Below are 18,014 nucleotides of genomic sequence, written 5' to 3'. Positions count from 1 at the left end.
TATAAATTATAAATTTATAAATATAATTTTTTTTAGTTATTTTTTTTTTTTTGAGTCTCACTCTGTTGCCCAGGCTGGAGCACAGTGGTGCGATCTTGGCTCACTGCACCCTCTGCCTCCTGAGTTCAAATGATTCCCGTGCCTCAGCCTCCTGAGTAGCTGGGATTACAGGCATGCACCACCACACCCAGCTAATTTTGTATTTTTAGTAGAGACAGGGTTTCACCATGTTGGCCAAGCTGGTCTTGAACTCCTGACCTCAAGTGATCAGCCTGCCTCAGCCTCCCAAAGTGCTGGGATTATATGCGTGAGCCACTGCGCCTGGCCTTTTTTTTTTTTTAATATGTAGAACTTTAATATGCTTCCACATTTCAAAATTATACCAAAACATATACTCAGAATTGTTCTGTCCTTATTTTTTCCAGTCCATTCCCTCCCATCCTTTGAAAGTAACTAGTTTCTTTGTTTCTGGTTCATGCTTCCTATGTTTCTTTTTGCAGAAGTAAGCAGATATATGAATATTTTCCTCCTTTCTCACATAAAAGATGTCACAATATTTGTAATCTTTTGTACTTTGCTTTTGTCACTTAATAGTATAGCTTGGAAATTTATTCCATGGCAGTTTCAAGAGATTTTCCTCATTCTTTTTTCATAGCTGTATAAATGTTGGCGCATTTAGGGTAGTTTCCAGTATTTTGCAATGACACATAATGCTGGCATGAGTAACTATGTTATTTAAATTTTATCTACAAAAAAAAATAAATGGTATATTTTAGTCTATTGACTTTTTTATTTTTGCCGTGTTTTCTCTTAGATATTTTTATAAGTTAAATCTAAAATAATTGTATTTATCTTTTTCAACATTTACTAGTTGACTCTTTTCCCATCAACAGGTAGATTTAGATGTTACTTTACCTGGGGAAGGTGGAAAAGATCGACCTTTCAAGGTGTCAATCAAATTTGTCTCTCGGGTGAGTTGGCACCTACTGCATGAAGTACTGACAGGACGGACCTTGCCTGAGCCACTGGAATTAGACAAGCCAATCAGCACTAACCCTGTCCATGCCGTTGATGTGGTGCTACGACATCTGCCCTCCATGAAGTGGGTGCTTCTGCTTTTTTTCTCTTTAGATTTTAAACTCCGAAGAATGAATTGTGCAGGCTTCCCTTGGTTAAACCTTTATTTGTCATATATTTTGATTGTTCAACTGAAATGTTGAACAAGAATAGCATCCATACAAATTCATTGACAGGAGTATGTTACAGAAAATTATCTGGCTTTTGCAAGTAACTATACATCATTAGCTTAGCTAGTCTCATGAATAATTTTATAGAAAAATATCTCATCCTTTCTCTTAGGATCTAAAAGTCTTAACAGATCTATTTTCAGATGTATTTATTTAGTTATCTTGTTTTAAAAGTAATTTCACTGTTTATATAACAATATCAAATTGTGTTGAATTGCTTTTTTTAATACCCTAGGACCTCACATGTGTAGGGTATGCTCCTGTGTGTGAGCGCATGTGTACCCGTGTATTTTTTATTGTTTGGTTGGGTTTTTTTTGAGACATGGTCTCACTCTGTCACCTAGGCTATAGTGCAGTGGCACAATCATGGCCCACTGCAGCTTCAACCTCCCAGGCCTAAGCAATCCTCCTACCTCAGCCTTCTGAGTAGCTGGGACCACAGGCATGCACCATCATGCCTGACTAATTAAAAAAAAATTTTTTTTTTGTTGTAGAGATGGAATCTCCCTATGTTGCCCAGGCTGGTTTCAAACTCCTGGACTCAAGTAATCCTCTCACCTTAGCCTCCCAAAGTGCTCGGATTACAGGTGTGAGCCCCCACACCTGACTCAGTATTTTTTTTTTTTTTAAGAAAAATAGTATGTCTTGCAAACACATTTATAGAAATAGCTTTTCGTTCAATAATTATTTACTTGTTAACATTTTTAAGGTCAGAACTGTTAACTTTTTAAAACCTGTTTTTAAGAAATTATTTTAAATAAAATTTATTCTTATTTCAACCAACAGTTTTGAGAAAGGAAAATTTAAGTAGATTTTTTTCCATTTAGAGTGGATACTTTTTGCTTTCTCAAATTTGGAACATGTTTAGTTTCATATATTCATAACAATAAGCATCATTATGTTAATTGTGCTCTAGTCTCCCCTTTTCTGCAGATTTAAATACTTGCATGAGAAGGAAAGGATTGAACATGCCATTTTAATTTGTGTAGATACACGCCTGTGGGGCGTTCATTTTTCTCCGCTCCAGAAGGATATGACCACCCTCTGGGAGGGGGCAGGGAAGTGTGGTTTGGATTCCATCAGTCTGTTCGGCCTGCCATGTGGAAAATGATGCTTAATATCGATGGTAAGGGAACTAAAGCCATATTCTGTATTGGGTGGTGGATTTCTTTATGATGTGTGTACATAAATTTTATATATAATTATACATACTGGTGTCTCGAAGTAATATTTGGACATGTATTATGATCTACTGGAAAAACCTTTATATTTTTATTACATTTCATTTAGAAAGCCTGTAGAACTTATCTTGGAATGCTGGTAAACATGAAGCATGCACATGAAGCCAGATTTAAAAGCCCTGACGATTATCTGAGCAATCTTCTATTATAACTCACTTTTGTCCTTTTAACTCTAAGCCAACATTTTATTATGAAATATATATTTTAAGAAAGATAATTCTGTTGGTCATGGTGACCCACAGATGTTATACCCACTGCTGGTCTTAGTGTGATGCTAATTGCATTCTCGTTTTTAGGTGTTTTCTTACAAAATATTTTCAAGCTTATATAAAAGCAGAGAGAGTAGTATGATGAACTACCATATAGGTAGCCATTGCTCAGATTGTCAGAAATTTTTCTACCTTTGCATAATCCGAATACATTTCTTCCTCTACAGTAGTGTTTTTAAATCTAATTCCAGACGGCATGTTATTTTGTCCCTACTACTTCAATGTGTACCTCTAAAACTGTGGATATTTTCTTATAGCAGCAATGTCATTATCATATGTAGGAAAATTATAAACAAGCATTTATTTGTACCCTCTAATACCTGTCCATAATCAGATTTCCCTGATTGTCTGAAATGTGCCTTTTCCTTGTTAGCTGGTTCTAATCAGAATCCAAACAAGGTCCACACATCACATTTGATTATTGTGTCTTTTGCGATCTAGTAGTCCCATTTCCTTCCCTGTTTTCTTGTTTCTTTATGCCATTGACGTTTTACAAAAACTCGGCCACTTGTTCTGTAGAATATGTTCAAATCTGATTTTGTCTTTTTGTTTTCTTGTGTTATTACCTTGTTCCTCTGTCCCCTGTATTTTCTGAAAATGAAAGTTAGCTTAGAAGTTTCATTCCATTCTGGTTCAAAATGCTTAAGTGCTTTATGTCATGTCATATTAGGAAACACAGTATCTAGTGGTCCCAATTTTAGTGATTCAAAAATCAGTCTCTAGGTTCAGAGATTAATCAGTAGAGGCAGAGATCTGTCCATTGTAAATTTCTTAATTAACCTTTGAATTGCTAATGTTCTGTTCACTGATCATTGTGACCCAAATTATTTATTTCACTAGGGATTACGAACTGGTAATTTTTCTGTTATTCTTTTTGCATTAGGTGGAATTTTTCTGTGGAAAAGCTCAGTGTCCTATTGATAATTCGTAAATGTTTGAAAGCTTTCTTGTTTTCGGGCACAGCAGGATATTCCTTGCTCATCTTATATTTCCTGCGCAGTACCTGAAATTAGATATTCCTCCAAGGATCCCTGGATCCTTCCAGATTAGGGTATAGTTTCCTCATTTTTTCAGCTGCACCTACCATTGTGTAATATATGATTGAGGAGGGGATATATAACCAGTTTTCTTTAGATGTATACTAGGGTTATTTTTAACTATTTTCTATTTTACATCATTTTATGTATATTAAGATATGTCTGTAAGATAAATTCCTGGAGGTTAGACTGATGAGTTAAGGGCAAATGTATTAATATTTGTAATTTGTATCATTATTGCCAATCTTACATCAATGAACGAGAGTACCAGTTTCCTTATATCTTTGCCACTAGAATCATCAAACTCTTAGATTTTCGTCAATCAGATTTGCAAGAAATAGTTTTCTTATGTCCTCTTAATTTGTATTTGACTACCTTTTCACAAATGTAAGGGCCACTTATGTTTCTTTTTTAATGAACTGTTAGTTTATATCTTTTGCCCTTTTATTTCTATTGGATTTTTGGTCTTCTTATTTACTGAGAATGCTTTCTAAATTAAGGAAGTTAGCTCTTCATCTGTCATGAGTTGCAGATATTTTACCTAGGTTGCTATTTGTCTTTTGACGTTTGGTATTGTGGAGGTTTTTTTTTTTTGCCATGCAGAAGTCTGTTTGTATGTTGGTGTATGCACACATACATATGTATTGGTCAGTCACTTCTTTTATGACTTTTAATATCTGATAGGACTAGTCCTACTTTCTCTTTTCAGGGTTTTCCAGGCCATTCTTATGTATAAGCTTTAGAAATTCCTTGTTTAGTAGTGAGTGGGAGAGGACAGATTGTTATTTTTATTGAGATCCTATTAGATTTATAAATTAAGTTAGGACAAATTGGCATCTTTAAGGTGTTGTCTTTTCTTTCAAAGAATATACTATGTCTTTCTATTTGTTCAAGATTACTTTCATTTTCAAGAGTTCTTAAAGCTTTCTTCACATAAATTTTGCACATTTCTTTTTTTTCTTTCTTTCTTTTCTTTTTTCTTTCTTTTTTTTGAGACAGAGTTTTGCTCTGGAGTACAATGGAGTGATCTCGGCTCACGGCAACCTCCGCCTCCCAGGTTCAAGCAACTGTGATTACAGGCATGCACCACCACACCCAGCTAATTTTGTATTTTTAGTAGAGATGGGGTTTCACCATGTTGGTCAGGCTGGTCTCGAATTCCTGACCTCAGGTGATCCACCCACCTCAGCCTCCCAGAGTGCTGGGATTACAGGCGTGAGCTACTGCACCCAGGCCATTTCTTGTTATTCCAGGATATTTTCTCCTTTTTGTTGCTATTAAATGGGTTTATAGATACTAACTGGTTATTGCTTATATATATTCAGGCTTTTGATTTCTGTATACTTTCTCTCTTTCTGTGTTATTGAATTCCATTATTGTTTGTGGTATTTTTTCAGGTGATTTTATTGGGGCTTCTAGGTTATAATCATCACCTGCAACTAGTGATAAGTTTACCTCTTCCTTTGGATTTTTATACCTCTAATTTTTTTATCAGATTATATAGACTAATTGGGGTGGGATTAAGTAGTAGTGATTAATGTGCGTCCTTTTTCTTTCTTGCTCTAGAAGCATTAAGTATTGTATGTATATATTGTCATATTAAGGAATATCTGTTTCTTATTTTATTAAGTACGTTTATCAAGAGTATATGTTAAATTTTGTCAGATGCCTTTTCAGCATCTATGGAGCTGATGATGTGATATTTCTCTTATTTTTAACATTGAACTAAACAGCACTCCTAGATTCTTTTAATTGATGCTAGATTCTGTTTGCTAATACTTTCCTTTTATAAATTAACATGCAAAAGTCAGATTAATCTGCAGCCTTCCCTTTTTGTACAATCTTTGTCAAGTTTTGGTAAAACTTCTAAAACATTCAGAAGTTTTCCATTTTCTAAAATGTGTAACAGTTTTAAAATAGTATTGATATTATCAGCTCTTTTATGATTTCGTAGAATTCCCCTATAAAACCTTGTGACCTGCTGTTTTTTATTTGGTTTGGTTTGGTTTGCTAGGTAGCTGTTTTAAAACTCCCCTCATTTATTTTGTGAAAATCAGTCTAATAATTTATCATACATTTAAAAATGACTAAAAATATAATTGGATTGTTGGTAACACAAAGAAAGGGTAAATGCTTGAGGTAACGGATACCCCATTTACTCTGATCTGATTATTATGTATTATATGCCTGTATCAAAAGCTCGTGTAACCCATAGATATATACATCTGCTATGTACCCATAAAAATTTTTTTTAATTAAAAAAAAAAAAAACAGTCTGTTCAGGCTGTTTAGGTTCACTTTTGGTAGCTCACATTTGACTGGAAAATTATTGTATTCATATGTAATTTAATTATACAGAGTTTTACAAAGTAGTTTCTATTGTTACTATGATTTTTTTTTTTTTGAGACAGGGTCTTGCTCTGTCACCCAGGCTGGAGTGCAGTAGTGTAATCTTGGCTCACTGCAACCTCCGCCTCCCAGGGTCAAGCGATCTTCCCACTACAGCCTCCTGAGCAGCTGGGACTACAGACACATGTCACCACACCTGGCTAATTTTTGTATTTTTTGTAGAGACAAGATTTCACCATGTTGCCCAGGCTGGTCTCGAACTCCTGGGCTCAAGAGATCTGCCTGCCTTGGCCTCCCAAAGTGCGGGGATTACAGGCGTGTGCCACCGTGCCCGGCCAGTTTCTATTAGTTTTTGAAATTCTGTGTATTTCTGTGGTTTTCTCAGTTTGTTATTTTGCATATGTATGCTTTGTTCTTTTTACTTTTTTTTCAGGTGGTGAAATTGAGTGGTATTTATTTTTCTCCATCTTTTTCAAGCTTTCAACAATAAGCATCTATTACTTTTTATCAAAAAACTAGAAAAAAGACGTTATGGCATCATAAATATTTATTTTAGAAAACAAAATGTATTTATTGAGTGCTTTCTGATTAAGAACAAAATATAGTTAATGAATGCTATCTGATTGTTTAATTAAATACTTTAATCCTTAACCTTTTTTCCTATGCCCTGACTTCTTTTTTGGTAACATATTCTTCCCAATTAATGAATTACTGAAACCTATAATAAAGAATCTTTTCTATTATTCTATCTCAGGTGTATATTTAGTACTTCAGCTTAAATACTTGAATCAATGAAATAAAATCTTGATGAACTCTTTCTAGAGAAGTAAGGTACCCAAATTTCTTGACACAATTTTTTTTTTTTTTTTTTTTTTGAGTTTCACCCTTGTCACCCAGGCTGGAGTGTAGTGGCTCGATCTCAACTCACTGCAACCTCTGCCTCCCTGGTTCAAACGATTGTTCTGCCTCAGCCTCCCAAGTAGCTGGGATTACAGATGCGCGCCACGACGCCCGGCTAATTTTTTCGTATTTTTAGTAGAGATGGGGTGTCACCATGTTGGTCAGGCTGGTCTTGAACTCCTGACCTCAGGTGATCCGCCTGCCTCGGCCTCCCAAAGTGCTAGGATTACAGGCGTGAGCCACTGCACCTGGCCTGAAAACAATTTTTTATTAACGTGAAACTCACTAGAAAACTCTCAAGAATTGTGTTGAAGATCATTTGAAAATATATCTGCCAACTTCCTTCCTGAAGTGTGTTTACAGACAGAGCAAGTTACAACAGTCTTACTATTCTTTGAGGATAGAGCAGCTTCCTGGGGATTCTGGAGGCTCAGCTCTCTGGTCCGTGATCAGGACACAATACTTACTGATGCTGAGGAAAGTAAGGCCTTGCTGACAATGGGAATTATTCTTAAAGTTATTTTTCTATCTATTTTAGCTAGATTAGTAACATGTACTTTCATTTTGTTGGTAGAAATATTTAAAACAATTATTTTTCTGGTGATCACTGTTTTAGCTGTATTACAAAGCTTCTAATATGTAGTATTTTCTAGAAACTCCACAAATTTCATTTGTATTTCCTCTGTGCTTGAAATATTGTTTGAGAGACTTTTCAAATTTTCAGATTGAAGATCTTTTTGTTTTCTGGATTTGTTATGAATTTCTAGTTTCATTGTGTTAAAAAATGTCATTTGTGGCCAGGCGCAGTGGCTCACGCCTGTAATCCCAGCACTTTGGGAGGCCGAGGCAGGCAGATCACGAGGTCAGGAGATTGAGACCATCCTGGCTAACACAGTGAAACCCCATCTCTACTAAAAATACAAAAAATTAGCCGGGCGTGGTGGCAGGTGCCTGTAGTCCCAGCTACTCAGGAGGCTGAGGCAGGAGAATGGCGTGAACCCGGGAGGCGGAGCTTGCAGTGAGCCGAGATCACGCCGCTGCACTCCAGCCTTGGGACAGAGTGAGACTCCGTCTCAAAAAAAAAAAAAAATGTGGTTTGTATTTTTCCTTTTAGAGTTTGCAGAGGTATTTTTTGTAGCCCAATATATGGTCAATTTTTGTGATAGTTCTATGGCTATGTGAAAATAAGGTATATTCATATATTAGGTTAGAGTGAAATATCCATCAGAGCTACCAGTTTGATTATGTTGTTTATGTCATTTATTTCCTTAGTTTTGTTTTTTGTTCTCTCAGACTAGGATAAATAAATTTCCTATTATTAATATCTTTCTGTTTCTTCTTTTATCTCCTATAATTTCCATTTTCTGAATGTTGCTACTGTATTATTAGAAGCATATATATTCATATCTGTTTTCCTTATGAATTATAACCTTTATATGATGAGTGACTTTCTTTTTGTACTTTTTGACCAAAATTCTACATTATCTAATAAAAGGATTGCACTTCATGCTTTTGTGAACTTTATCCTATCCTTTAACTTTTTTTTTCAGGTATATCTTGATGACAGCATAGAATGGTTTGCTTTGTGGGTCAATTTAAAGCTTTTTTTCTGTTTAGTGGTTGAATTAAGCCAGATATAGATAGGAAGGACGTATCTTCCTATCAAGACACAACCATTGGTCATGGTTTTGTAAAATTATTTTATGCCATTTTTTACGTTTGTATATATTTTGAAACTTTGAGTGTTGTGTTTTCTGTGCTTTTTAAATGGTAGTCCTCATATTAGGAAGATTTTCCCCCCAGTGATTATCTTTATACTTATACCTTCATATGATACCTATCTTCCTCTGTTTTAAAGCAGTCTTTTGTTTCCCTTAATTGAGTAACAATTACATTAGCTTTATTTTCTTCCTTTCTTTCTACTAGTTTTAGCCAATATAGTATTATTTTATTGCCCTTTATAATTTTATTCTTTCATGTTGCTTAAGTTTTTACTGATTGACTTTCAACTTTGACTCCTACCTGTTGCACATGAGGTGCAGTCATTGAGCTTATTCTACTTTTTATATATTCTACTCTTAACATTGATTTGTATATATTCATTTATTTGAATTCCTACATTCTTAGACCACGTAACAGTTTCATTCCATTTGTTTTCAATCTTAAATCTGCAATTAAATATATTGTTGCTCACTGCCAGTCCTTTTGCTAAAATTTTTCTGGTCATTTGTTGGTTTCAGTTTGTCCTCAAGTTGTTTCTTCAAGAAATGCTCATATGAATAAGGCCTGAGTTATCTGTAGCCTTATTCCCGAAGGTCTGTTTGGGTAGATGTGGAATTGTTGGCTCACACTTTTTCCTTGAGTACCTTGTAGGTATTTTTCCACTGTCTTCTGGCATTGACTGTTCAATAGAGAAGTATGATGCCTGCTTGATTTTATTTTTCTTAGAAGAGGTGTGCTTTTTGTGTGTGATTGCTGAAAGTATTTCTTCCAAATACCAAATAATTTAGAAATTATTTTATTAAGTGACATCAGTAAAATTACTAGATGTTTTCTTAGTTGACCATTTTGGGTCAGTTTTATATCCATCATTTTATTTACTTTTAAAAAATTTCTATCCTACCTGCTTCTTACTGTGCCTTTGGTGTTGTATATTTTTACCATGTGCTCATTGCATTTTAGTCTTCATCTTTTTAATTCTTAAAATTCTTTTTCTTCCATTTCTTTTCTGAGTTCTGCCATGCTTGTTTCACTACAACTCCTGTTCACTGTTTCATTCCTCCTTGAGTTTCTCAATTTCTGCTCTGAACTTTTTCTTCGTAACTGCATTAGGAATTTTTCAATGTGAGTAAAAAGTAGGGTTTTAATTTTCCTCTGCTTTGTGATGATATTGTCTGTTGAGTTTTCTTTGTCAGGGATGTCGCATTGCCTTTTTACATTTTTTTCTATGGTATTATTTTATGGATACTTACCACTTTTTTGTTGCTTATATTGGCATGAGATGAGTTTCCCAGACCATCTGTTAGAAGGGACTTAAGGGTCTTAGAAACATTAGGAACACCTTCGGAGCAAGATAGTTTTCCAGGTTTCTGTGCTCAAGGCCTCTCTCCTCCGTTGTTCTGGTGGACTCTTTCTTCAAAATGCAGCCACATCGCCTATGCCTCCCAGTAACTTAAGGGGTTTAAGTAATGTGAACTACCAGCCATGAGTTCCCCAGGTCCTGACTAGTTCTGCTACCAAGGGATGCACCTCCCACCCTTCAAATTGCCTGCCTCAAATGTTAACAATTAAAGAATTTGTGACAGATATACAGGAGTTCTTTGTACTATTCTTATAACTTTTCTGTAAGTTTGAAACTATTACAAAAGAGCATGCCTCACTTGTAAAAGGGTGGTCCTTTCTGAGATCTGTCACTTCCAAACCACCCTCCACTTATTGTTCTGCCACTTTCTACACCTCCTTTCCTTACCTCCTTCTGCGAATCCCCCATTTAATCTCAGTTCTAAACATTGTAGTTCCCACTTGGGATAGGTTCTTTTCTTTCTAGGAGTAAAGATGTGCTATTCCCCCACCAGATTCCCCTATACTTCTTGTCATTCTCTCATGCTCAGATGTGGCTTCTTTTAGTCTCAAGTACTTTGGGTCGTATTTACTTATAAGTTGGCATTTTTAGGTTTTTATTATCCCCTAGTTTCACTAAAGATATATGGTATTTTTTGTTTTTAACATTGTCTTTGTTGCTCTGTACAGGTTCTAGGAGAAAGATGGGAAAATTTGTAACTAAATTGCTGTTATGTTCCTACTAGAACTTGAAGTCCAGCTTTGAAAATTATTAAGAAATAATTTCTAGGCCGGGTGTGGTAGCTCACGCCTGTAATCCTAGCACTTTGGGAGGCCAAGGTGGGAGGATCACTTGAGCCTAGGAGTTTGAGACCAGCCTGGGCAACATAGTGAGACCCCATCTCTATTAAAAAATAAAGAAATGATTTCTAAATAACTCCTTGTTTAAAGAAATCACAAAGAAAATTTTGAACCAAAGGACAATGAATACAATACATATCAGAACTGGTATGATCAGCTAAAGCAATGCTTAGAGAGAATTTAAAACTTTAAATGCCTATTATAAAAGAAAAAAAGCGTCAGTGACATGAGCATTCATTCTCAACAAGTTAGAAGAATCACAGAAAATTAAATGCAAAGAGAATAGAAAGAAATAAAAGATAAAAACAAATCAATGAAATAGAAGAAACTTCTCTCCTTTAGATAGGGATACTTCAAAGGTTTTTAAGAAGGATAGTGACATGATCATATTTGTTTTCCAGAAAGAGACCTCTGGCAGCAGTGTGGAGAATAGATAGAGGAGAAAAAACTAATCTGAGAAGCCAGTTAGGAGGCTTTTCAATCACTAGTTCAGGTAAGAGATGGTGATGGTCTAATGTGGGATGGAGAGGAAGGATTAAGCTGAAAAAATAGGTTTAAGAACCATGTCCAGAAAAAAAAAAAAAAACTTTGGGGATAGTAGGTATAGTACTGGTACATGGAACTGATGGAAAAAAATAGAGCAGAGCTTTACTAGGTTTTTGAAGGAATTGTTTTTGCAAATAAACTACAAGCCTGGCCTATCAGTCAGGGCCCAACTAGAGAAGCAGAACCAGTAGGAAGTATAGAGAGAGGGTTTATGCAATTGTAGGGGCTAGCTAGGCAAGTCTGAAATTTTTGGGGCAGGCTGTCAGGAAGGGCAGGGAAATTCAGGCATGGGCTGAAGCAGTTATCTATAGGTGGAATTTCTTGCTCTCAGGGAAGCTTCAGCCCCACTTTTAAGACCTTTCACCTGATTGAATCAGGCCCATCCACATTATTCAGGATAATCTCCATTACTTAAAGTCAATGGATTATGGATTTTAATTACATCTACAAAATACCTTCATAGCAACACCTAGATTAGTGTTTGATTAAACAAATGGCAGCTGGTAGCCTAGCAAGTTGACACATTAAAAACAACACCTGCCATGGTGGCTTACACTTGTAATCCCAGCACTTTGGGAGGCCAAAGTGGGAGGATCACTTGAGATCAGGAGTTTGAGATCAGGCTGAACAACATAGTGAGACCTGATCTCTACCAAAAAAAAAAAAAAAAAAAAAAAAGAAAAAAATTAGCCAGGTGTGGTGCGTGCTTGTAGTCCCAGCTGCTAGGGAGGCTGAGATGGGAGGGTGGCTTGAGCCCGGGATATCAAGGCTGTGGTGAGCCATGATTGTACCACTGCATTCCAGCAGTGACAAAGCAAGGCCCCATCTCAAAAATAAATACATAAATAAAAAGAAAAACAACCCTCCACACCTGGTCTGAAATTTTCTGTGATTATTCAGCCCTTGAAACAACTTTCAGGTACAGTGACTGCCATATTATAAACTGGCTCCCAAGAAGGGCATACTCTCCAATGTACATTCAGAGCACTGACTCTGAGTTTTCTACCAGGTATGAATGGTGGTACTGTCAACTGAATATGGAGGTAGATCTGCTATTGCTGGTTAGCAGTATACAGCATGTATCAATGTTAACATGTCCAAAGCTTGAGGATTCTATGGAACATATAGATAGACATATCTAGTGTATATTTAGAAATTTAGGTATGAAAATGTATAATGGTGGGAGCCGAAAGTAAGAGTGTTGGGACTCTTCAGTACATAAATCCATATTTGAAACTATAGAAGTGGAAAAACTCTTTAGGAATAGTATTTAAATCGAAACAAGAAAGAGGATAAAGCCGTCGAGGAATACTAGCATTTAAGAAAGAACGAACTAGTGAGCAAGTAGTGATTATTACAAGGCAATGTGAGACACCAAACATGATGTCAAAAAAGCCAAGAGGGGAAACATATCCAAAAAATAAATGAGCTTGGCACAGGGGCTCACGCCTGTAGTCCCAACTACTTGGGAGGCTAAGGCAGGAAGATAGCCTAAGCCCCAGGAGTTGCAGGCTGCAGTGAGCTGTAATTGAGTCACTGTACTCCAGCCTGGGCAACAGAGTGAGACCCCTGTCTCTAAAGAAAGAAACAAAAAGTAGATGATTTCACAGTTAAACAATGAGAGCTTTTTCAATAAAATCAAGAGACAAGGATATCAGTACTATGATTTTTAGTCACTATTGTGTTTGCTAACTTCTGTTCTTCTTACAGGTTTCAGTCTACATGTTACTTCCTTGAGAAGCAGTGTTTGACACCCTTCTCCCCCCATCCAGCCATCCCCCAAGTCTGAGTTAGGTATTTCTCTTCTGTATTCCCACAGCACAGTGTAATTCCCCTATAATAGCATGTATCACCTTGAATTATGAGTGTTTATTGTTCTGTCTCTCCTATTAGAATGAAAGCTCCATGAAGGGATTGTCATTTTATTCACCAGTGTACCCTCTATGCCCAGCACAACTTTTGGTCATATTAAACAAAGAATGAATAAATAAATCCAAGAGCATAGGAGGAGGAGCATCCAAATGAGCCTGAAAAATCAGAGAAATATTTGTAGTAGTATGTGATATCTTAGCTGAGCTTTAACAAGTATAATGAGATCAAGAGTTTGGATTGAAAATGAGGTACTCAGGAATAAACAATTTCTGAGGTCTCTAAGATATTATAAAACTTCATTGAAAGACCTAAGAAAATTTAATGAAACACATTATCCTTATTAATCTTTAAATGTAGTTTTAATTAAAATTCCAATAGGGGGCCAGGTACAGTGGGTATACTGGTATTTCCAGCACATTGGGAGGCCAAGATGGGAGGATCGCTTGAGCCTGGGACTTCTGACCAACATGGCGAAACCCTATCGCTAAAAAAAGACAAAAAAATTAGCCAGGTATGTAGAGGTGTGTGACTGTAGTCCCAGCTACTCAAGAGGCTCAGATGGGAGAATCGCTTGAGCCCAGAAGTCGAGGCTGCAGTGAACTGTGATCTCACCACTGTACTCCAGCCTGGGCAACAGAATGAGACCCTGTCTCAAAAAACATAAATAAAATAAAATTCCAATAGGGTATAGTATAACACTTGATAAGTCAATATTAAGATTTATATGGAAGAATAAGTGACTGAGAAAAACCAATAGAATTTTAAAGAAAAATAAAGCAGAAATTGCCCTAGTTCCTATAAAACTGTAACAGTTATACCACATGGCTTCAAATGCAGGGACAGGCAGATTAATGAAGCAGAGTCTAGAAACGAGCCACATATGTGTTTATGGAAACTGTAAATATCTGATGTAGTGTTTCAGATCAGTAGGGAAAGAGTAGAATAATAGTGTTTACACAGTTAACTTTAAAAAAATTAGATCCATCTTACATTAGACACAAAATCTATTTCTAGGTGAATTATATCCCAAATATGAAAAGCAAATCTTCAAAATTCTTTTAGGATAAAAATGAGAGAATATTCCTAACACCAAACAGAGTACAAAGTATAAACTGCAAAGGAAAATACTGATAAACTTGAGCAAAATTTAAAACTTGTGTATTGCAAAAGAAACAATAAAGTTAAAAACATTACAAAATCTGTAGCTCATATAACTGAGAACTTTACAAAATATAAGGACAGATGAATTGAAAAATAGGTAGTTCTCAAAATAGGAAACGCATATAGCCAGTAAACACATGAAAAGATTCTCATTCATTAATAATCAAGAACTTGCAGGTGAAATCAGTGTTACCATTTTGTACGCATCAGATTTGTAAAATTAAAAAGCCTTACAATTTGCAAAATGCAAGGTGAAAAGAAAAATCTTATGAAATACCAAATGTTGGTGAGGATGAAGTAAAAGGAACTCTCACACATTGTTTGTAGAAGTACCATTTGGTACAACTACCCCGGAGAGCGATTCTCAACTAGAAGAGATGAAGTAAAGATGAAATTGCATAACTTAAAACCCATAAAGAGGTATCTTGCATGTGTGCTTGAAACATTATATGTAATAGCAGAAAATTGGAAACAGCCTAAATTCCTGTCAGTAGTAGAATGAATAAACAGCACATAAATAGTTACATAATATTGTGGTGTACTACATAACAGTTAAATGAATGAACCAGATCTATATGTATCAACGTGAATTATTAAAACAATGTTGTACCCAGACATCATGGCTCATGCCTGTAATCCCAGCACTTTGGGAGGCAGAGGCCTTCGGATCATATGAGGCCAGGAGTTCGAGACCAGCCTGGCCTACGTGGCAAAACCCCATCTCTACGAAAAATACAAAAATTAGCCAGGTGTGGTAGTGCACGTCTATAATCCCAGCTACTTGGGGGTTGAGGCATGAGAATCACTTGAACCCAGGAGGCGGAGGTTGCAGTGAGCTGAGATCACACCTCTGTACTCCAGCCTAGGCAACAGAGTGAGACTCTGCCTCAAAAAAGAAAAAAGAAAAGAAAAAATGGGCTGGGCCTAGTGGCTCAGACCTGTAATCCCAGCACTTTGGGAGGCCAAGGAGGGTGGATCACTTGAGGTCAGGAGTTCGAGACCAGCCTGGCCAACATGGCTTAACCCTGTCTCTACTAAACATACAGAAACTAACCGGGCCTGATGATGCACGTCTATAATCCCAGCTACTTGGGAGGCTGAGGCAGGAGAATCACTTGAACCTAGAAGGCAGAAGTTGCAGTGAGCTGAGATTGCGCCACTGTATTCCAGCCTGGGCGACAGAGTAAGACTCTGTCTCAAAAAAAAAAAAAAAAAGAAAGAAAGAAAATGTTGGGGGTGAGTAAATAGCAAAAGGGGCCAGGCACGGTGGCTCATGCCTGTAACCCTAGCACTTTGGGAGGCCAAGGCAGGTGGATCACTTGCGGTCAGGAGTTCAAGACTAGCCTGGCCAACATGGTGAAACCCCATCTCTACTAAAAATACAAAAATCAGCCAGACGTGGTGGCACGCACCTGTTGTCCCAGCTACTCGGGAGGCTGAGGCAGGAGATTCAGTTGAACCCAGGAGGCAGAGGTTGCAGCGAGCCGAGATCATGCCACTGCGCTCCAGCTTGGGCGACAGAGCAAGATTCTGTCTCAGAAAAAAAAAAAAATTAGCCTGGCATGGTGGCGTGTGCCTGTAATCCCAGCTACTAGGGAGGCTGAGGCAGGAGAATTTCTTGATCCCTGGAGACGGAGGTTGCAGTGAGCCGAGATCACGCCATTGCACTCCAGCCTGGGCAACAGAGTAAGACTCTGTTTCAAAAAAAAAAAAAAAAAAAAAAGCAAAAGGATATGTTATTATTTATATAAACTTAGAACAAAAGTATATACTAGGTACATACAAATAAAGTAAAATTATTAAACAGATGGGACAAATACCAATTTCAAGATGTGTGGATCGTTTTAGGAAGAAAAAAGAGAAATGGAATAAGGTACCTAGGTTGGGAGAAGAGATAGACCAAAAAGATTTAAGAATAATATGAGAGTATGTTTATGTGAGCCAAGTACAACTTGTGCTGTTGGGAGGCAAAAAAATAAGATTGATTAAAAAAAAAAAAAAAAAAAAGACCTATGGGCCAGGCGTGGTAGCTCACACCTGTAATCCCAGCACTTTGGAAGGCTGAGGTGGGCAGATCATGAGATCAGGAGTTCGAGACCAGCCTGCTCAACATGGTGAAACCCTGTCTCTACTAAAAATAACAAAAATCAGTTGGACATGGTGGCGCACACCTGTAATCCCAGCTACTCAGGAGGCTGAGGCAGGAGAATCGCTTGAACCCGGGAGGCAGAGGTTGCAGTGAGCCGAGATCTTGCCACTGTACTCCAGCCTGGGCGACAGAGCAAGACTCTGTCTCAAAGAAGAAAAAAAAAAAAAAAGACCTATGGTAACTTAATGAAATGGAAATAAAGCCTAACATTTGAAGTTGGTTTATTTTTTCCCCAGCTTTATTCAGGTATGATTAACAAGTAAAAGTTACATGTATTTGAGGTATACAATGTGATTTTTGATAATATGCATTGTGAAATGATTACCACAATCAAGCTAATTAATATAACAGTCACCTCATAGGTATGTGAGAGACATAAGAACATGAAATTTACTCTCAGCGTATTTCAAGTATACAATAATAATTATAGTCACCATGCAGTACATTAGGTCTCCAGAACTTACTCATCTTATAACTGAAAGTTTATATGCTTTGACCAACATCTCACCATTTGCCTCAGCCCTCAGCCGTCAGCCCTGGGTAACTACCATTCTAACCTCTGTTTCTGTGAGTTGAGCTTTCTTAGATTCCACATGTGAGATCACACAGTATTTGTCTTTCTGTGTCTTGCTTATTTTATTTAACATAATATCCTCCAGGTTCATCCATTTTGTCACAAATGACAAGACTTCCTTCTTTTAAAGGCTAAATAATACTCCATTTTATGTATATACCACATTCTTTTTATCCATTTGTCTGTCAGTGGTCACTTAGGTTGTTTCCATATCTTGGCTGTTGTGAAAAATGCTGCAGTGAACATGGGAGTGCAGGGGTCTCCTTGAGATAGTGATTTTATTTACTTTGCATGTAGTCCCTGAAGTGGGATTGCTAGATCATATAGTAGTTCTATTTTTAATTTTTTGAGGAACCTCCATACTGTTTTCCATAAAGCCTGCAACAAAGGTTTATTAATTCCCAATAAAATGCTGTGAAAAATAATGAGAAATATTGCACTGACCATCTTACTTGCTTACATTTCCTTTTTTGCTTTTGCATGATTTTGATTTTGCAAGCCTTGTACGTGGTATATGCACTGAGCTAAACAGCCTTTATTGAACTTGAAATCAGCTGGAGAAGACTGGTAATTGAGCACTATAACAAGTACTGTAAAGGAAAATACCAAGTGCAATGGAAGCATAAAAGGGAGGGATCCATTGTAGTCTCGCTGGTTGAGGGATGTTTCCCTCAGGAAATGACAGGTGGGAGCTAGGTGACATTGGTGATGGAAATAAGCATGGAAGAGTACTCTAAGAAAGGGAGCA

The 18,014-nt window shown here is 36.8% G+C and overlaps 1 protein-coding gene across 5 annotated transcripts in view; it reads left to right on the top strand.

The window, feature by feature from the left end:
• The window catches only part of LOC129468935 (protein argonaute-3), a 133,202-nt gene that overhangs the window by 41,687 nt on the left and 73,501 nt on the right, over positions 1-18,014 (top strand). For 3 of the 5 annotated variants that reach the window (XM_055254949.2, XM_063627904.1, XM_063627905.1), the window contains exons 4-5: positions 894-1,102; positions 2,237-2,373. In XM_055254949.2, coding sequence (XP_055110924.1) covers positions 894-1,102; positions 2,237-2,373 — 346 coding nt within the window. The other 2 variants (XM_055254951.2, XM_055254950.2) reach the window with 2 other exon arrangements.

Source organism: Symphalangus syndactylus, chromosome 12 (assembly GCF_028878055.3).
Source record: "Symphalangus syndactylus isolate Jambi chromosome 12, NHGRI_mSymSyn1-v2.1_pri, whole genome shotgun sequence".
NCBI classification, from domain to species: domain Eukaryota; kingdom Metazoa; phylum Chordata; class Mammalia; order Primates; family Hylobatidae; genus Symphalangus; species Symphalangus syndactylus.
The sequence above is the reverse complement of the archived record's forward strand: the minus strand, read 5'-3'. Positions and strand labels throughout refer to the sequence as shown.